The 21,390-nt window shown below is 40.2% G+C and overlaps 1 protein-coding gene across 1 annotated transcript in view; it reads left to right on the top strand.

Moving 5' to 3' along the window:
* Positions 1–15,095, top strand: part of LOC107729209 (BAH and coiled-coil domain-containing protein 1-like) — a 32,480-nt gene extending 17,385 nt beyond the window's left edge. Inside the window, exons 14-27 of the mRNA XM_016539641.1 lie at positions 81–297; positions 719–913; positions 2,042–2,215; positions 2,303–2,565; positions 5,600–5,680; positions 5,899–6,028; positions 6,156–6,273; positions 8,237–8,312; positions 10,481–10,589; positions 10,701–10,811; positions 11,677–11,814; positions 12,007–13,220; positions 13,910–14,146; positions 14,476–15,095. Coding sequence (XP_016395127.1) covers positions 81–297; positions 719–913; positions 2,042–2,215; positions 2,303–2,565; positions 5,600–5,680; positions 5,899–6,028; positions 6,156–6,273; positions 8,237–8,312; positions 10,481–10,589; positions 10,701–10,811; positions 11,677–11,814; positions 12,007–13,220; positions 13,910–14,146; positions 14,476–14,685 — 3,273 coding nt within the window. The 3' untranslated portion in view covers positions 14,686–15,095. The remainder of the gene's footprint in view (positions 1–80; positions 298–718; positions 914–2,041; positions 2,216–2,302; positions 2,566–5,599; positions 5,681–5,898; positions 6,029–6,155; positions 6,274–8,236; positions 8,313–10,480; positions 10,590–10,700; positions 10,812–11,676; positions 11,815–12,006; positions 13,221–13,909; positions 14,147–14,475) is intronic.
* The last annotated feature ends 6,295 nt before the right edge of the window (positions 15,096–21,390 follow it).

Below are 21,390 nucleotides of genomic sequence, written 5' to 3'. Positions count from 1 at the left end.
TATAGCGAAGGATAGCCCAGAATAAGTCTTAATGTTGGTCAAATCCCCTCAGTACATCTATTCCTATTGTTCTTTCTTAGATGAAGTCACAGTGTTATCGGAAAAACAGCTCCCTTGATCAACAAATAACTCAGCTCAAGCAGAAGGTCCCAGGTGGAAGACATACATCTGGAGCTGCGTCAAGAGACCCAGAGTTTTCCTCAGCATCTAAGAGCCTGTACTCTGGCCACAGTAACTCCAAAAGAGATTCCACACAGCTCAGCACAGCCATTGAGTCTGAGAGCCTTAGCGATACAGGTAAACTTCTTCTATCTTCTATAATGGGATTGTGTCATATCATCTGTCATATGGCTTTAACAGACAAAACTAAGATATTGTACTGTAACAGTAAAGAACAAAATATGACTTACCCAGAACAACAAGATAACCTAATAGTCAACCTAAATACATTAATCTTTACAAACAAAACTATTTTTGTAGGTAAAATCAGGAAGAAATTGCTCTTTACGCTAACAATAGCAGGTTACCTCTTTTTACAGTGTAGTCTTCCGAGAACTTGTGTAGTCAGAATAACCAAAATGCACAATTCTAGTACTGAAATTCTAAACTTTCTGACTAAATGATGGAGCCTAACTTTCACTAACTTCATCATGTCCTTGCGATGCAATCAATGGCAGTTTTCTCTGATGTACTTGTGTATGCATGGAATTATTTCCAGCCACGAGTGGGGATAGCGGGACACAGGAGTGCTGGAAGAGGCACAAGCCAGTGGCAGTTAAAAAGGAAAGGAAGAAAAGTCCTGGATCAGCAGCTTGTTTGCAGGAGCCAGGGGCCAGGATCCCGCAGGGCAGGGGACAGGAAGTGGATGAGGACGGGGAGACGTCCCCCCCTGAGAGCGAGTCCTCTGAGCAAGGTGAGAGTCAGCCAGTTTGTGTCATCTGGGGAAAGTAAGAAAAGCTAGTGAATCTTTCAAATGTGTCACAATTATTCGATACTCTGAGTCTGTGTGTCGCCACCTGTCTTGGTCTCTGTGCCTCTTCTCTTTGACACAGATGCAGTTGATCTCTTAAATATTTCTTAAATGAATGCTTGTGCCGTAACGGCACTGAGAAAAGTTGTTAGTAAGCGAGAGAGCAGTGTGCGTGTAATGGAAAAACATTTATGTGTGTTAGGGGTCGTTCACACAGAAACATCTAAAAACGCAAGATGCAGAGCTCAGGAATTATTTTTAAAAATTGACAGCGCAGAATTGACTCCTTTGCCGTATTGCCACCAAATAAAACCGTTGCCATGACAACTTGCTACTGTAAACAAAAGCTTACAACGCTTGCCCCACCTCCGAGGTCTTCTGATTGGACCAGACACTGATGAGTGTAAAAGTTGAAATTCTTTTAACTGTGTCTTAAAAATGTGCCACTCATGTGCGAGACGCTGCAAAAGACACGAGAAAAAAAACTTGTTCTGTGTGAACGGCTCCGTAGTCTAGTGTAACCAGACTTTTGGTCAGGTCTACTTTATTTGGTTCACTTAGACAGGAAGAGATTATCTGACCAACATGTAATGCAACCAAATAAATCTGTTTTTGCTAAATTTGTTTTTACATGTCATTTAGGGGTGGGTTTATCTGAAAAAAAAACATACCACAGTAATAGACTGGCATGGAAAAAAATATGCAAATTTAGATTAGCAGAAAGTTTGAGGTAAATGCAAGAAAATGTGTGCAGTATTTGTGATAAAATTTTGTGTCAGTCCAAAAGTTTTAAATATCAATTACTTCACTGCTGGAAAACAAAAAATAATATGAAGTTGTTTCCATGGCTGTCTAGTTTACTTGCTACTTCAGAAACCTCCTGAAAACAACACTATAACTCATTGTTTCATAAGGCATACAACTGTTTGCACTGTAAAACATTACCAAATTAGATCAAGATGTAGTTGTAAAGAAGTATTTCTTTATAGTGATTCCAACATATTATGTTTGGATATTTATATTATAGTCAGATGTGAAAAGCCATACTGAAATACCATTTTCATGATACAGAGGAAGATGAAGACGAAGGCAGTTATGGCAGTGAGGAAGGCCAAGACATCAAAGCACCGACGTTCAGGGATCTGCCATTCATTCCGGCCATTACAGGCCCCTCCACTTTCTCTGTTGTGAAACTGGAAGCCAATCAGAAGGCAAAGATTAAGCGGGAACGGCAAGAACTTTATGGTAAAGGCCATCAAAAAGCCCAGTGATTGGCGCACCTCACCTGCGTTTTTTATTCTAACCATTTTTATTTTTGTGAAACCCATTCAGGATCTCAGTTTCGGGCTGTAACAGAAGGAGATGTGAAGGTGAAGCGACGGTCCCCCTGTAGATCCGTCCCCATCACTGTCTCCAAACCTTCAGGTGTTAGAAGGCCACCAGGCAGGCCCAGACTGCAGGACAAACGCTGGCCTGGGATCACAGGCAGGCCGGGTCATTACAGAAAGAGTAGCAGCCATCTCTCATTTCCCAGAAGCAGCAGCAGCGAGAGGCTGAAGAGAGCCACTCGGAAGAGCTCCATGCTGAGAGCCACGGTAAGCAATGTGAACAGAGCACTGTACGGTTCTTTACAGAGACACAATATTTTTCATAGTTTAGGAAGTTTGAGCGCTTATGCATCTCATTCAAACATGCATAATGTCTTTCTCATTCATTTTTTAAAAATCTACAGACAAATATGTAATAGAGTTGTATATTTGTATACAGAGATATGCATTTAATAACCTCAATAACTTAATAATTAGTGGTTTGAATTACAACAAAATTCAAAGATGGGAAATAAATCTTAGAAACTTCTAGGCTATAATTTTTGCACTAAGCAGAATTGTGATTTTTATTTGCAGTGAATGCTGTGAATTTTAAAGTTTAGCTATAACACCACTTTAAAGTGGGATTGTGATTATATTACTCATTTTGAGTGTTCTAGTTTTACTACTACAATACTACAAGTGGAATTGTTAAGAATTTCTAAAGACATCTTTTAGTTTGCATCAAATAAAGATAAGCGCCATGGCTTTTAATTGATAGGAACCATAGAAAATATATGTAGTTATGTTTACCTAGTTATTTACATTTACATTTAGTCATTTTGCAGAGGTTTTTATCCAAAGCGACTTACAATTAGGGAATACATAAAGTGATTCTTCTTAAAGAGGCAAACACACACAGAAAGTGCTCGTAATACCAAGTTTTAGGCATTGTTTAAATAAGTACAAGCTAGGAAGGGAAGGAATAAATAAAAGGAAAGACAAAGTTTTTTTTTTTTTTTTTAGTATAGGATGAAGGCAAGTAGCGTCGGAAGAGATGAGTTTTCAGCAGTCGCTTGAAAATTGTCAGGGATTCAGCATTCCGGATAGGGGTGGGAAGATCATTCCACCAGCCACGAATGGTGAACGAGAATGTTCTGGAAAGTGAATTTGAGCCTCTCTGTGATGGTACCACGAGGCGTCGCTCGCTAACGGATCTCAGACTTCTGGAGGGGATGTAGATTCGTAGTAGTGAGTGGAAGTAGGCGGGTCTTGAATCAATGTCTTGAACTTGATGCGAGCCGCAACCGGTAGCCAGTGCAAGGAGATAAAGAGAGGTGTAACATGGGCTCTTTGACTACTGATTGTTCTAGTTTTGTCTGTGAAGAATGTGGCGAAATCATCAGCTGTTATAGAAGTGGTAGGAGGTGGTGGAGGGGGACAGAGGAGAGAATTGAATGTTTTGAAGAGATTACGTGTGTCTGGAGCGCTGTTGATCTTGTTGTGGAAGTATGAAGATTTGGCAGTATGGACTTCAGCAGAGAAAGATGAAAGCAAAGACTGATACATACTCAGGTCTGATGGATCTTTTGATTTGTTCCATTTTCTCTCTGCTGCCCTGAGTTTGGTCCGATGCTCACGAAGAACATCGGATAACCAGGGGTTAGAAGGGGCAGCCCATGCTGACCTGGAGGAGAGAGGATAAATATCTAGACAAGAGGTTAAAGTAGAGCATAAAGTGTCAGTTGCTGCATTCACATCCACAGATGAGAAATGGGTAGGTGAGGGAAGAGAGGAGGATACTATGGAGGAAAGATGGGAGGGGGAAAGGGAGTGTAGGTTTTGTCTAAAAGTAAATGGTATAGGGGTTGGTGGCACACAGGTAGCAAAATGTAGTGTAAATGTAATGAAGAAATGATCAGATATATGTAGGGGTTCTACCAAAATGCTGTCTGCAATACAATTCCGTGTGTAAATTAAGTCAAGTTGGTTGCCTGATTTGTGTGTGCTTGTAGTGGTAAGTCGTTTGAGATCAAATGAAGCAAGGAGTGAATGGAAGTATGTAGCATAAGGCTTGTCCAGATGAATTTTGAAGTCGCCAAAGACTAAAAGTGGACTGCCATCCTCCAGGAATGAGGACAGGAGCCCATCCAGCTCCTCTAGGAAGGTGGCTAGCATTTGCCTAGGAGGGCGGTAAATTACCACAACCTGGAGTTTTATAGGAGCTGTTACAGTAATCGCATGAGTTTCAAATGAGTTATAATTGCATAGGGGAGAGTGGGTTGAGTATTTCCAATTGTTAGAAATGAGCAGACCAGTGCCCCCACCCCGGCCACCTGATGGGGGGTGTGAGAGAAAGAGAAATTGTTAGCTAGATCAGCTGGGGTTGCTGAGTCTTGTGGATGAATCCAGGTCTCAATCAAGCCCAAGAGGCTGAGTGTGGATTGTAAAGAAAAAGCAGAAATTAAGTCTGCTTTGTTGACAGCTGACTGACAATTCCAGAGACCCACAGAGAAAGAAAGAGGTGCAGTAGAGGATGAAGAGATAGGATGCAGGTTAGCAAGATTGCATTGCCGTCTGCGTGTGGCGTTAGAGCATTCTCGAGAGACAACCGGAATGTTTTGGAAACACATGATAGAGGTGGAAAAGAGAGGACAGAAAAGGAGAGTGTGTTAAGGGAAGATAAAAATAATACTTAAGTGCGTTGCTGGTTTCATTGCTCGGTGAAGTAACGCAGGTAAAGTCGCAGGTCTTAACTCTCATTGGTCTTCACACGAGGAGGCTGAACACGAGGACTGAACGCTTCTGCTGATGCTTCCATGCCAGCGCACAGACATCAAATAAATACACAGTCTAAGACACTAAAATGAAAACAGTTATATTGTAATAAATATAAGAGCTTAGATTAGATTTAGGCATTTTATTCCTTAAAGCATTGCAGAGCTATTCAGTTGTCAAGCACGCACATTGGATTGATTTTAATAACTTGAAGGTACTTATAGTGTGCACCTAGCACTAGGTAAACACAATTATTGGATGAGGACTCGGTATTGGCAGATAAGCTAAATTAAATGATTGTATGGGGGACAAAAAACTTAATTGGGACAACCCTAGTTGTAAAGTCTTGTTTACTAGTATTCTTATAGTTCTGTTTGTGTTATTTCGTAGTTTTAAATAATTTACTATTGTTTCAAAAAGTGAAAAAGAGTAATTAAGATTTAGTAGGTGTCTCCAAATTGTGGATTGGTTGCATACATTTAACTCCGATGCCTATGACTGTCTGCAACTTATCTTTAAAGGTTTTTCTTTTACCTTACTTTAGAGGAGAACTTACTGGTCGACCGAAGCCCAGTCCCAAGACAGTGATGATAACGGCAGCACTCGGAGAACCAGACTTCGAGAGGTACACACACAAACTCAAGCATTCACAACTTTTGGTACATTTAACGCTTGTCTTCTCTTGCTGAGTAAGAAGCGACTTCATGTAAGGTGATGTTCACACGCTCTGTCGTGTAGTCTGAAAAAGTGAGGATATTTTTTGCTGAACATGGAGAATGTAGAAAATAGTTTTCCTCCGTTTCGTTCAAGCAATTCAGTGCCTGTGCTGTTTCTGTGGTTCAGTCTAAAGGTCGAGCAGTCAGCCGTCTAATGGAGAGTTTTGCAGCAGATGAGGGCTTCCAATTGGGTGAGGACAGTAGCTTCTCAGAGGAGGATGAGAGGAAGGTGTCAGCGAATAGCAGGACTGCTCCAGGTAAATGGATACTTATGGTCTACACTACAGTAGTGATTTTACCACAACTGACAGGTGATGTCAGGCATGATGTGAAGTCTTTGGTTATGTAAAATTGTATTTTGAGTTGTTACTTTTCATCTTGCAGTTCCTCCTAACTGTATTCTGACCAAAGAGCTCCTGACCGATAGACTCAAGATTCTGATCTCCAAAGATGATGAACTACTATATGCTGCTCGTCTGCAACCCCTGGAGTCGCCTGATGTGTATGTGTACTGTATAATACACACAAACTCCCTTTCCAAATCTTTTTTTTTTTTTTTTTTTTTTAAATTTTTTTTGAAAAAAAAACCCCCTTTCCAAATTTTTTTTTTTTTTTTTTTTTACACATTTTTCATTTTGGGGGAAAAAAAATCTCTGGAATTCTGCAGAATAGTTTTAAACATGGTACAGTAAAATAGCACAAATTCATAAACAATAATAAGCCCCAGTCAATAATGACCAAAAAGATAAAATATTTTTACCAAGAAACAAGCAAGGTGTCATGAAACTGCACAGGGACATGAAGGTTGAGGATCCAAGTGCAGTGTTTATTGATGGGTAATCCAAAGGCATAATCCAGAAACAGGCAGAAGGTAATATACACAGGCAATGAGTCCAAACAATAACAGGGCAAAACAAAGGCAAAGGGTAATCCAAAAGACAGACAGGGAAACAAAACCAGGAACCAAGACACAGGAGACCCAGGAAACAAGGCTTAGAATTGCAGTACAGACACATACAAGACGTAGCAATGAATGGCAAGGAACCGGCTTTTATAAGGTGAGTTAGCAAGGCTAACAAAACACAGGTGCAAACAATGTGTGTTGATGAGTGTGTGCAAAGGATTATGGGGAAGGCAGTCCAGGATAGAGTGGCAAAGGTATGGGATGGAGTGCCCTCTGGTGGCTATCAAGAGCACTCCAGCTGGTGATCGTGACATAGCCCCCCCTTAAGTAGTGGCTTCCAGATGCTCCTAAACAAGAACAGACTTAAGTCTAAGGTGGAGCAGAGACGGAACATGGTGAGGGATGGAGGGCCAGGCCCATGGACAGGAAGTAGGACTGAAGATTGCGGCAGATCGGGGAGCCAGGGTGGAGCTGGAGGAGCTGGTGACCAGGGCAGGGCCAGCAGAGCAGGAAGCCAGGGCAGAGCTGAAGACCACCAGGGCGGAACAGGCGGAGCTGAGGGCCACCAGGGCGGAGCTAATGGAGCTGAGGAGCACTTCAGCGGAGCTGATGGTGCAGGGGACCACCAAGATGGCTCAGGCTGAACTGGAACCCAACATGGTGGATCTGAATGCCACCAAGGCGGAGCAGACGGAACTGCAATTAAGAACACAGAGAGGTTAGAAACGGCCCCTGTGGACGTAACAGGACATTCACAGAGTTCAGGAACAACTTTCATGGTCGTGTCAGGACAGGCTAAGAGTTAAGAGACGGCCTCCATGGCCGTGACAGGACAGGCAGAGAGTTCAGAAACAAAATTCATGGTCGTGTCAGGACAGGCTTAAGAGTTCAGAGATGGCCTCCATGGCCGTAACAGGACAGGCTGAGAGCTCAAAGGCTACCTTTATGGTTGAGACAGGACAGGCAGGGAACTCACAGGCTGGTACCAATGCAGGACTGAGCTCTAAGACTTGAGTAAGCTCTAGAGCAGACTCATGGACTGGAGAGAACGCCACCACCTCAGAAGTGTGTATAGCCTAGACACACAAAATAGCATCCGCCATTACTGGAAGGGCAGCGGAAGGTGGTAGAACCTCTAAGATCACCGGGCTTTAGAGCGCTGAGACCACCGGGACGCCTATCGCTTGCATCAACATCAGCAGGTAGTCCTCCACACTGGACATTAGTCTTGCTTTTGGGAGGTATTGCACCTATCATAAACTTCTGTTGCTGTGTTTTACACCAAGACCTGTTGATTGACGTTACCCCAATAGGATTATGCTCACTACCACAGTTAAATGAGCAGTTATTATCACCCACTAGTTTCCCACAGTCCTTAGTTGGTTGCAAAAGTCATCCTGCATCACTTCCTCTAAGCCCTCTGTTCAACAGTAAAAGTGTCGCTGAAGAGAATCAGTCACAGCCAATGAAAGTGAGCCCCCCGTAGGAGTTTGACACGGATGGCCAAGCATTACACACACCACTGAAAATAACTCCTTTGTACTTTCTGCTCTCTCTCCAGCTATAGTATTGTTATCGATGGGGAGAGAGGAAACCGACCCAGAATCTACTCCCTGGAGCAACTCTTGCAGGAAGCTGTGAGTTTCCCATTTACAGCAAACAAACCTTCCTACGCTCTGAGCTTTGGCCTCTCAGGACGCGCACACATCACCACATCCTCCAAAATCCCCTCTTCCATTACACAGCAGCACAAAACAATGTCCTCTTTCCTGAGATCCCTATACACAATGCCATTTCCTAAAGTCCTGTTTCCAGCACACCTTTTGCCTCACTTTTCTTTACACCACTTCAGGCTCTACCCCTGTTCACACCTTCTCACGTACAAGACTGCACATACATCTGCAAACATTACATGCTCTTCTTGACACTTTCCATGAAGACGGTACACTATGGTGTCCCAGTACCTTTAATGCTTTATATGGAAGAAATGCCATGTTTTTGTTGTTGTATGAATGATTAGATTTTGTATAACATGAAATTAAATAATGCCCCAAATAATGTTTAACTGATATTAAATCAGTTGCAGTAAAAAAAATCCTGCTGCTCATTTATTGTAAGAAAAAAATTAGCAAACAAATATTTTTTCATTGGGAAATATATTTTTATTACAGACCAACATTGGTTTAGCTAGCTCTTGCTGAGTTAAATAAGTATTATCTGTTTATTTGAATGTTTATTTAATGTTTATTTCTAGAAAGTCACACAAATCAAAGGGATTAAATATTGTGTAACATTCATATAATATTAACAGAAAATAAATTTGAGAGAGTGAGATCAATGTTTTCAGAAATTTAAGCATCTCTTCTTACTTACAGTTTGTTGATTTTTATTCATTTTGTATTTTTTACACTGTTCATGGAAAGTGCATCCTGTCTAAATTGGTGAGGAACATCTGTCACTATTTAGCAGCCAAAACACAATCACATCTACCTCCTCTAGAGGCCTGCACACAGCACGTCTTTATTCAGTGAGCACTGGGCCCTTCCAGCACCTTTATATCTTTTGAAATCCCACAGCAAACCTCTATAATGTGCCAGCAGGGCAAATCGATATTTCCCTCAACAGCCACCATTATAAATGACTGTACACTCAGGACTTGTTTGTGCAATTCAAATGCCCTATTTTATAATTGTTGCTCCATATACACATGCAAACAACTGATAATAAGTGGTACAGTAACTTCAGCATTTTGGACCATGAGCCTTGGATTTTAAGGCTTTGTATTTAAAGAAATAGTTCCTCTAAAAATAAAAATTATCTCACCATTAACTCCCAATCGATCCAAACCCATATGACTTTGTCTAACCAGACATGGGAAACCTGCTTGAAAATAGTCATAGCCAATTTTATGGATAACTGGCAATAAGACTTAGGCTGATGATGCAAGGGGCAACTTTTTGAGCAATGTTGCCGGGCAACTTTGGACACTGTTGCCGCCAACGGGCAACCAGATGAGACACAGGGCCCACCACCAATCTAAAGTATCCAGATAGACACTTGTTATCCATTCTCAATGTGAAAGTGCCCAAGCAACATTGCTCAAAAAAAGTTGCCCGGCAAAATTGCTCAAAAAGTTGCCCCATGGGGGAAGTTTTTGAGCAGGTTGTTTTTATGTATTTACTCAGTGCAACTTATAACATCCAAGTGAAAGAGACACCAACATGTCACAAAAAAATTTAATATAAAATTGTTTTTGCGTTTCTGTCTCTCTCTCTCTCTCTCTCTCTCTTACACACACACACACACACACACACACACACTTGTTATTCAGCTGTGTGTTAACGCTCTGCAGCAGCTGTCTCTAATTACACTGAACTTCCACTTTCCAGAGTGTTCCACTCCTCCATGTACCTTTGACACCAATCTATACGCACAACCTTCCAGCTTCACATCCCCTCAGTCAGAGAGCACCTGTTACCATAGCAACAGTAAATTAAAGAAACCTGAAAGGGGTTTGAGCTGAATGGGGGGATCTGGGCGCTCTGTTAGACAGAGAAATACTGCAAACCTGCAATCACAGTCGCTCCATTCACACACTCCTCATTATTACTCAGCAAGTTAGTGTTTACCACATCTCCGCTTCCGTGGCTTTCAGCCCTAACATGCTGGCATGAGATAAGTGCTGCTTTCATAAGAGCCTCACTGATTGACTTCTGTGTGTGTCATTTATCATCTTGGGAGTCCAAAACCACTTTCACTGGCATTGCCTGACAGAAGTTTGTTCCTGTGTGTGTGTGTGTGTTAGGTACTGGATATATGCCCTGACACTGAGGCTGTGCTAAAAGAAGGGACTAGAGTGTGTGCTTACTGGAGTGAGCGCTCACGATGTCTTTACCCGGGATTTGTGCGAAGGGGTGAGGCATAGACATAGTTTTCTCTTTCCTAAATAGCATATAACAATTCAAGGATTAAATAAGTACTGTAAATTGTTTCAATTAAATTAACTAGTTCTGGTGGTCTTCTAGATGGTGATGAAGGTAAACCTGGTAGGGTTATGGTGGAGTTTGATGATGGAGATAGAGGGTGGATCTCTCTCTCCAATATTCGCTTTCTCCCTTCCGATTACCAAATCCAATGTAGGTCCCACTTTGTTTTTTATAGTTCTACCTCACTTGACATTCTGATTAGAATCTGTCATAAACTCAGTTCTAAAACCTAGTCAGCTACCTCTGTCTACTGTCTAAACAGGCAGCATCCTACCCTGCAGCGAAGACAAACATAGCATATGTTGACTTGGGTGATGGTCCCCAAAAGGCATCTTGAATAGATTCATCAACAGAGTCAACCAGTTTCATCAGAAAAACCATGCTGTGCTTTTGTAAATAATTTTACTGTGTTGGGCCACCAGCTAGAACAGCACCAAACCACCTCCAAGTAGCAAAAAACAGGCTGGACTAGCATGGAAATGGAAAACTATACTGATCTAAGCTGGTCTTTTCATCAGGGTAACAAAAATTATTTAAAACACTTCACATAGGCAGCAACCTTTTTAACAGCCAGTCAAAAAAACCAAAAAAAAACTCATTTGAGATTTGACTAACATTCACATTTGATTTCTGAAGAGTTTTGCATTAGTACATGCTTAGCTAACAAAGCAATTTTCTACTAAACACAAAAATACAAAGTACACAGAAATATTGGGTTGAAGTCTATACTGATATTTCTTTAGATTCAATCCAGTCTTGGCGAATGTTTGCTTGTTTTCAATGGGATTACCTTATCTGGAATGGATAAATACATGTTGCCTTAGACTTCAGCCATAACTAGGTATCTTAGAAGTTGCCTATTGTCACATATGGTGCCTTAAAACACTGCCTAGGTTGGTAGCTCACTAGGATTTGGAACTGAGCTTCTATCATTGATTCTTAGACTTCACATATATTTGACATGCATTGTAAAGGTCAATAAAAAAATAAAATTACACCTCCTCTGCCCTTTCAGGTGCTGATGTGAGTCCTGCACTCGTCTCTGAGGGGCAGCTTCACAAAAATAGTTCCATGCAAGAAAACAAGACTCTGAGTGAAAGAACGGCAAATACAGACAGATTCAAAGCTCAGGAGAAGCCCGTCAGAAGACCAGGTATGACTTTCTTCAATAAACCACCATAGAACATATTTTACTCTTTGTCTCAAAACCTAGTAGACTGCCTATCTAGACAGCTTTACAAATGTGCCTATGATCTGAAAAATGTCCAAAAATGCTGTCCAAGACTGTGACAATGAATGTTGATCATCATCAAGTTTGTTATAAATGTTTAACATTTCTTTACAGGGAGGCCTAAAGGTTCAGGGCTAAAAAAGTCTCTCTCAGACAGTATAGCCAAGAGCTCAGCACCTGCTGTGACATGGCCATCAGTGGCTGCACCCAGGAAGAGAATGCCTGTTAACGTTTTTCAGCTCAATGGCTCAGCCTCGAAGAGGGCCTTGAAAGGCAGGGTGGCAGAAACATCCTCTCGACCTTCAGTCTCCATGACGACACCAGCCAAAGGCCTCTTTAGCAGTAGCTCCTTTGAGGTCGACTCCTTTAGCAGCATAGCTAATGGTTATTCATCCTTTGGTAGCCAGACATCTGGGATTTCACTGGAGGGCAAGAACACTTCTTATGGTCAAAAGAAGAGGACTGAGGAGCCAGCATCACATCGGGGCAAGAAAGCCGAATTTCTAGTCAAATTGGACCATGAAGGAGTAACGTCTCCAAAGACTAAAAACAGTAAGGCTCTCCTGTTGCTGGGAGCCTCAGGATTTGGCTCCAATGGGGTGGGTAGTTTGCCCAGGGCAGAGGCTTATTCACACCCAGTTCTGCTGGTCAAGGACAACAGGAAAGGAGATGGCTCACGAGCAGAGCTCCTGCTAAAAGGGACAGCAGTCCAGAGGAAGCCTTCTCCATCATTGCGCATGAGTGAGTTTGGAGACTTGAACCTTGGCTGCCACAGGGACTGCCACAGCTCTTACTCAGACATGGATGAAGAAGAGGAGGAAGTGGAAAGGAGGACGGGCCATGCAGCACTTGCTCCTGGCTCTGGAAGTTTGAGAACAGCTGGCCGTTTTCTCTCACGCATCTCAGTCTCCTCGTCTTCCTCAGGTTCTTCCAGCTCTTCCAGTTCAGGCTCTCTCTCAAGTTCCAGTCTATGCTCTTCTGAAAATGACTCATCTTACAGCTCGGAGGATGAGGAAAGCTCCACGCTGTTGCTCCAAAGCTGCTTGACCCCCCACCATTCTTTGCTCCAGACCCCTGAACCCCCTGTGGGACCCCCACGGCACTCCTTTGTGGCCAAAGCTGTGGCAGTGTCCAGTGCCAAAGGTGGGCATAGCAATCACAGTACTAACAGCAAGCCACAGAAGAGGAAAGAGTGTCCCAGTTCACTCTCCAAAACCTCTAAAGATCTGGTTAAGAGGCAACGGCTTCTAGCAGACCAGACCAAACCCAGAGTGTCACCCATCCTGCCATCTAGACAGCTGTGGAGGTGGTCTGGAAACCCCACACAAGTGAGTCAGTGTTGAAAAGATAACTGCTTTGCTCATTAATTTAGTCACTGGTGATCTCATTGATCCCAGCTTAATGTGCAGCATCAGTGACAAGTTGTCCTAAAGTGTATTACAATTGAACTCTTTGGTGCTTCCAAAGCATTGCTCTGAGCGGTCAATTTCTGGCTCAACTAGGGATGCAGTAATACCATTTGTTTTTAGATTCTGAGTACAAATAGAAAGGCTTGTGGTTTGGTATTAACCATTATAGTTACCAATGTCAACATAGTGCATAACAAGGCCCAGCCAATGGTGTGAGTTTCTAATGGTGTGAGCTTATGTTTAATAAGCTGTTTAGTGGGTGGCTAACTATAGTGCAAATGATAGCTCAGGGGTGACCAAACTCGGTCCTGGAGGGCTGGTGTCCTGCAGAGTTTAGCTCCAACCCTAATCAAACACACCTGAACCAGCTAGTCAAGGTCTTACTAGGTATACTTGAAACTTCCAAGCAGGTGTGTTGAGGCAAGTTGGAGCTAAACTCTACAGGACTCCAGCCCTCCAGAACCGAGTTTGGTGACCCCTGCAATAACTGATTGGAAACAATCATTATTTTTATTAACTTTTCACCTAAATTTCACCTTTAAGCAAATGAAATAATTGTTGTATGCAAACATCTGCAAAAAAACCTGAAGCTCTCTTTATCACATTAGCGCCGTGGACTTAAGGGAAAGGCCCGGAAGCTTTTCTACAAGGCTATAGTGCGTGGCAAGGACATGGTGCGGGTGGGAGACTGTGCTATGTTTCTTTCAACTGGGCAGCCTCATCTGCCTTTAATCGGCCGCATTGAGAGTTTCTGGGAGTCATTGCAGAGCAGCATGGTCGTGAAGGTCCAGTGGTTCTACCACCCTGAAGAGACCAAGCTAGGCAAGAGACATCGTGATGGCAAAGTAAGTATCCAAACATATGGCGTACTGTCAGTCACAATGGACATTTAGATGATCATACTACAAATATTTAATTTGAATTATGTTAAATCTGTATTAAGTCATGCTTTCACTGTTTCATAACCTTCAATTCAGTCATGAAACCTAATTATCATTCATTAGCATTTTAGAAATCATAAAATTTGCACCCAGGTAATAATTAAAGTTAGGAGCGCTATTCAGTGTTTGTTCTCATGTCAAGTTTTGACAGTCAGTACTGAAATGCTGATATTATGAAAATGTTAGCAGGTAAGCGAGAGGAAATGTAAATTATATTTTTTCATTGTTTTTAGCATGCTCTGTACCAGTCATGCCATGACGATGAAAACAATGTCCAGACAATCTCTCATAAGTGTCAGGTGGTCACACTTGAGGAATACGAGCGATTGACCCGCAACAGGAAGTCTGATGGGAGCTATCATGACCTGTACTACCTGGCCGGCACTTACGACCCCACCAGTGGCCAGCTGCTCACTGCAGACGGGATGTCCATACTCTGTTAGCACTGGACTTGCTTGTCTGCGTATACTACTGAGTTGTCTTTGGTCCAAAGTCAGAGATGTCGCACTGCTAATAAGAGACTGGACATTCTGAGAGAGGACCAGGAAGTAGATTTCTACCCTCATACCCATAAACTCTGTCTACTCCGAGGAGATATGTGCATGCTCCTCCTAGCGATACCGTATACAGTACAGTAGATGCAGTTTGTCCATGGTCCTACTTCTCTTCTGAGGTTTTCTAACGGACATATTGTGGATCTAATTTTATATGAACCGTTATCTGATCTTAGATCACCAAAGCAAAACTGTTGGTTTGGAGAACATGGCAGGTGATTATGAAGACTTGAGCCATGTTGTAGGCAGCGGTAGTGTGGGGGTGCTCTCTGCACGTCACTTTCATGATTCCAGGGATATTTAAGTACATTTATATATATATATAAATATATATTAAGTACATTTATGTATATATATAGGGAATTATTTCCTATCAAGCCATACACTTCAGTACCTCTTAACATGTCTTTTTATTCAGGTGTATATTGTACAGGACAGGTTGCTGGTGTTTTTTTTGTTTTTTTTATGTGTGTGTGTTTATTATGTTGCTGTCTATATGAAAATATTCAAAGCTATTTTATATAAGTGTAATGTACAGAGGCTTATCTTACCCTGTTCTGATTGATTTATTTTTGTATAAGTGGGTGATATAGTAGTTGTTGGTTTCTGTGAGAGGGTGGGCTGATGATGTATGCATTGCACTGCACATGGCCTGCTGATACAATGAGAGAGGAGTTGTCCCTGCCCTGCTTTCTCTTTCAGAGAGAGGGGTTACACGGGGCACCATCCTTTCATTGGCTGCACTTTGGGCATTTGTTCCTTTAATGTCTTACTTTTTTACTCTTGCTTTTTTTTTTTTTTTTTTTGCTTATGTTTGCAGACGCAAAACACTTTAATGTTAAAACAAAGGGGGGGAAATGTACTGACACCTTAAAATAGTTCTACAAATTTGACACCAGTGGTTAAATTTAATCAGATTTTGAAATTAGTCTACAAATAAGGAAAGTAAAAGCAAGAATCTCATAAAGAAATGTCCAGGTTATTTTTCGCATCAAAATCATGAAGAAATCACAAAGCCTGAATTTAGGACCATTTAAACTGACGCATAGTGACATTAAGCACAATGTCATTCTCATTACCATAATACAGTAATGAAAATCAGAAGGTTTGCCTGGACACAATGATTTTTTTGTTCTTGGCCTAATTTGTGAGATTCATCTAAAATACTGGTATATAATACCAGAAAAACCTGAAAAAAGAATTCGACATGTGTTATTACTGTATCTGATGCATTTTTTGTTTTCAAATGCATCCTGCACTGTATGTACATATTTCTTAGATTTTCAACAAAGTTTTGACTGCATTTTTAACTTTAGCACCCATCAAAAGTGGTATTTCTGTTAATGGTGAAATACACCTGATTCTTTATCTTAGTATCCCAGGGTCAGGGCACTAAAAGCAAGGGATTGTTAGAGCACTAGGCACAGCTGGAGTTCATAGAGAAGTTGGTGTACACTCAGACTGTACTCCATGCACTCATTTTTTTTTACTGTGAGGGACAATCGCATTCATGCATGAAGGAGCATCCACTGTTTGAAAGGCTCACACAATCATCGCATTCTTCTTTTGTGCCAAAAATAGTCATTTCTGATTATGCAATCACTTCACTGTTTTGTACAAGTATTATTTTTTTAAATGTTTTTTTTTTAATCATTAGTGTTTATTTATTTACAGTGTTACTGTTTCATTACAAACCAATAGATCGGGATGAAAATGTCTGTGATCTATTTGACCCAAAAGTGTCGTATTAACGTGATTGACCTACAGTCGGACCTTCACCTCTTGCCACCCCATTAACAACAGCTTCAGCCCTGCAGGGGAAGGGATGTTGTTCACTGACCCCTCCATTTCTTCCGTTTACCCCCATCCTTTAAGATTTACAAATGAACTTCCAGAATGTCCCCATTGCCACATTTGGCCTTGTCATTTGCTTATTGCAGAGAGTCTGAATGAAAAGTATACATGTGGCTATATGTTTGGAGTAGCACACTTCTCTTACTGCTGGATTATATAGTATGTATACTGTGCACAGTATCCATATTTTCTGTATGTATAGAATACCTGGATGACTTACTATGCCAAAATGTGCAGTATACATAGAGCATGGAATTCTGTATCCCACAATGCAATGCACTCAACTTGACCTTTCATTTTTAGTTTGCCGACTGAACAAGTAGCTCTCTCTTTCTTCACTCATTATTTGATCAGAATGTCAAATGTGAATTATACATAAAATTGGACTTTGATTTTCAATGATTTTTGAAAATAATAGGCAGTAAACTGTATATACTGGGCAGTATTTACTAAGTAATACACTACTATTCCATTTTGAACATAGCCTGTGTTTATGACTTGTTCCCCATTAATAGTTTGACATCATATTTCCAGTATGATTGATTTGTAGGATGTTAGGATTTGTTTATGAAAAAAAAAACATGTAATCTGAGCAAGGTTTATATAAAAAGGTCTGTGTGTTTATGTGTGGGTGTGTGTGTGCCTTTTTGTACTCTGCCTTTATGTTTGATTGTTTTGACGCAAGAGGGCACTGGATAGAGTTGTGAATGTACTTAGCATAAGTTAAGCATGCATATTATCTAAGGATCTGTCTGTAAGTCACACAGGTTGGTTACAATCTCCTTTTAAATCGGGAGAAACGTAATTAATGTTCCCAAATGAAGGTCAAAGGTGCTTTGTTGCGTAGGAAACAAGGGTATTCAGGTCAGCACGTCTGATATGTTACAAGATCAGGTCACTTGTTCATGGCAAGGGTGCAATACTTCTTTGGCTAAATATTTGAACGGCACTCAGCATTTCTAAGCTTTTTGCAAAGGTTTTGGGTAACAGGAAGTGATAAGGAGGACGCAGGAACGTCTGTCCTATTAAGCAGCTTTCTTTAGATGCCGCAAGGCATGTACTTAATATTCCACTTGTCCAAGAATCTCTGATAAAAATGAGATGTTCTAACTTTGTTAAATGAAAAATGATGTATATCTTTATATGTTTATTTTGTTCCATCATATTTTTTCCCCCTTTCTTTGGTTTGAAACATTGTAAAGATTGTACATGTGTAAAGTAAGGCTTGATTTTGGGGTAAACATTTTACAAAAAAAAAATACTTTATGAGTAAGATCAACTGTAAACGTGGTTTAGTATTACAATTTTTATAGAGGGCTTATGAATAAATATCACATTTAAAAAATCCTTGGACTTTGATTTTAAAAAATGTGAGAGGAACTTTTATTGGTGGTGTACATCTACAACAAGACCAGGTACATTTATTATTATTAAATAGTTTTTATAAATGGGTCATTTTTTTATTTCAAGTTGAGTTTAAAAGTCAGTTCACTTTCCTAGTGTGTGTGTGGTTCAAAATGTCCCCACAATGATAGTAATACCTGAAATGTTTGATCTTATGTGGACAATTTTGGTCCCCATGAGGAAAATAGTTTATAAATCATGATAAATTATGATTTTAGAAAATTCAGAATGTTTGCTGTGAGGGTTGTGTTTGTGGTTATTGGATATAATATACAGTTTGTGCAGTATAAGAATCATTGTCTATGGAAAGTCCCCATAAAACATGGAAACCCAACATGTGTGTGGTTCAGGTATTTCCTACATTGTGGGGATCAAATGTCCCTACAAGGATAGTAAAAACTGACATTTTTGACATTGTGGGGAAAAAACTGCTTATGAATCAAACTAAATGATGATTGTTTATTCATATAAAATAAGTTATGTTTTTGGTAAAGGTTAGATTTATATCTATGCCTCATAAAACACAAAAACCCAACATGTGTGTGTGTGCTTGGCAAAGCTGACAGCTGTCCCACCACAGCCACATCCAAAATGGTGAATCTTCTCCAGGTAAGTTGGGTGGCTCACATCAACGTAATGGGTGGAGACTCTTAGAAAGAAAAAATAAGAAAACAAATCATAGCAGACGGTAACATTAGCATTTTATGGTGACAGAAAATTTACTAATAGTAAATACTGTTTTATAATAGATAATCGAGAACAGTAAATTAACTGTATTACAAACTACTCTCTAAAAAATGCTGGGTTAAATATAACCCAGCGCTGGGTTAAAACGGGGACAAACCCAGCTATAGGGTTGTTTTGACCCAGTGGTTGGGTTGTTTTGAGTCAAAACAACCCAATAGCTGGGTTTGTCCATTTTTAACCCAGCACTGGGTTATATTTAACCCAGCATTTTTAAGAGTGTAACAACCAATGAAATCTGCCATAGCAAGCACATTTCCTAATAAAGCATAACTATAACATAATACAAATCCTATGAATAAAATACATAATTTTTCATCATATGACAAGTTTTGCCTCAAGCTTAAACCATCAGTAGGTGTGGCAGGATACACTCTAAAAAATGCTGGGTTAAATACAACCCAGTGCTGAGTAAAATAGTACTACCCAGAAGGTTGGGTTAAACATTTAACCCAACCGCTGGGTCAAAACAACCCAATTGCTGGGTTTGTCCCTATTTTACCCAGCACTGGGTTGTATTTAACCCAGCATTTTTTAGAGTGTAGCGAGCTACTCCCCATGACAGGATTCCTTTCTTCATCCAAAGCTTCTCCATAGGCCTAACACAAACTTGACTATCACGACATATAGCAATACAAAACACAAATGTTTAAAACTCTGGGTTTTAATAGCAAATTCTCCTCGTCATTTGATGTAATTGATTTTCACACAGCTGCCTCTTGTAGACTGCACAGTGATTGATTGACAGAAGGTGGGACCATATTCATTAGAATAGTTTTTAAACAAAAACAGAATGCAGAATGCATTATTATTAAGTTAAAAACTAGCTATATACATGACAAAAAATGACATTCTGAATAAAACTATTTAGAATTTTGACAGTTAATATGTAATTTCAACTGTTAAATATTTAGCAAATTTAATATGAATAATTCTAAATATTATGTTACATATACATGCAGTCAGTAATATACTGCTGTGGTAGAAAATGGTCCTATTAGACTGGATTTACTTATCTATTTTTACTTGTAATCAAATCTGCAAAGTAAAGTTTGCTGCAGACATGCACAGGTTTAGATGTGTGATTCCACGTGTCTCTTATCTTTTCGCTGAATTGCCTGTATTCAGAGCTATCTTTTTTTTAGAAGAATGGCTGGCAAACAAACACATATATTCAAATATTCAGCTGTGGATGTTCTTTGCTGTATTTGAAGTGTAAATTTCTCTTCAATGTCGACATAGAAATGAATGGTATGGGAATAATAGTAAACAAAATGTGTTTTTACAGTAATAAACCATTCTTCCACTATATGTTTCTGGCAATAGAAGCACATTATTGATAAGAAAAAAAAATGCAAATGTTAAATGTTTCCTATATGTTCTCTTAATTTATTCATCCTTATTCTTAACCTGTATCACTTTCTTTTATGGAACATGCAAGAAGATATTCTGAAAAGTTCCTGCTTCTCTTTTCCATGCAATAAATAAATGATTACAAGTCTCTGTCAAGCCCCAAAAATGACAAACAAACTCCACAAAAATCCATATAACTAATGACAAATGTCTTTGAAAAAAAAAACAAATAAACATATCCATAGGTCTGCCAAAATGTACATGTACAGTAATATGTTTTCTCATGAGATCAGGTTGGGTATATTTCATAGAAGCGCTGTCTACTTAAATTTTAAATACTGACTAAATAAAAACTATCAAAGGCTTTTTCTGAACACATTTTTTTATTTAGTGTTTTTAAGAGACCTTTTTAATTCTTCAAAAAAGCATCCAGCAACATACCTCACCCCTCTTTATTTCAGGTGCATTGCCTGTTGTCTACCGGAGAAATGCCATCCAGGGCAAATATCACATCTCATAAATGTCTCACCCTCTGTGTGACCCTGTTGGCTCCGGGTGTGCGGAGGGGTTCTGAGAGCTCAATGAGGTGATACAAGACATGAACAGGACCAGTGCTCGGCTTACACACTAACTCAACTTTAATGGGAATTTAATGATCTCTCTTGCTGGAGGACTTGTGCATATTACAGAGATGGTGGAAAAACTGGAGCTATAAGTACTGCTAGAGCAAATGCTGCAGATGAGACAAAAGTGCTGTTTGTGAAGGCTTTCAGCCTGGTGCTCACTTCAGAAATCTTTTCAAGACAGTAAAACGTAAATGCATTTTAAACTGTCAAATTTATAAAATAAAGGAAGAAAATTGCTCAACAGTGTCATTTAGGCACCACTTTGGATTTTAAAGGGGTCATATGATGCGGTTTCAAGTTTTCCTTTCTCTTTGGAGTGTTACAAGCTGGTTGTGCATAGATAAGATCCCTGAAGTTGCAAAGACTAAAGTCTCAAAACCAAAGAGATATTCTTTATCAAAGTTAAGACTCTGCCACGCCCCCTAAAAACGGCTCGTTCTAACACGCCCCCACATATCTACCTCACTCTGTGGAAATATTTGCATAATGCGCCCAAATGATCACGCAAAGAAAGAAGGCGTGGTTTCAAGTAACCGCAGTTAGTGTTGAAGCAACATGTCAGGGAGACGCTGTGTTTCTAGGCAAAAGCAAAATCACTTTATTTGGCCTTCCG

Source organism: Sinocyclocheilus rhinocerous, unplaced genomic scaffold (assembly GCF_001515625.1).
Source record: "Sinocyclocheilus rhinocerous isolate Xijiao unplaced genomic scaffold, SAMN03320098_v1.1 scaffold1630, whole genome shotgun sequence".
Lineage (NCBI taxonomy): Eukaryota > Metazoa > Chordata > Actinopteri > Cypriniformes > Cyprinidae > Sinocyclocheilus > Sinocyclocheilus rhinocerous.
This window is presented reverse-complemented; position numbering and strand designations above follow the sequence as displayed.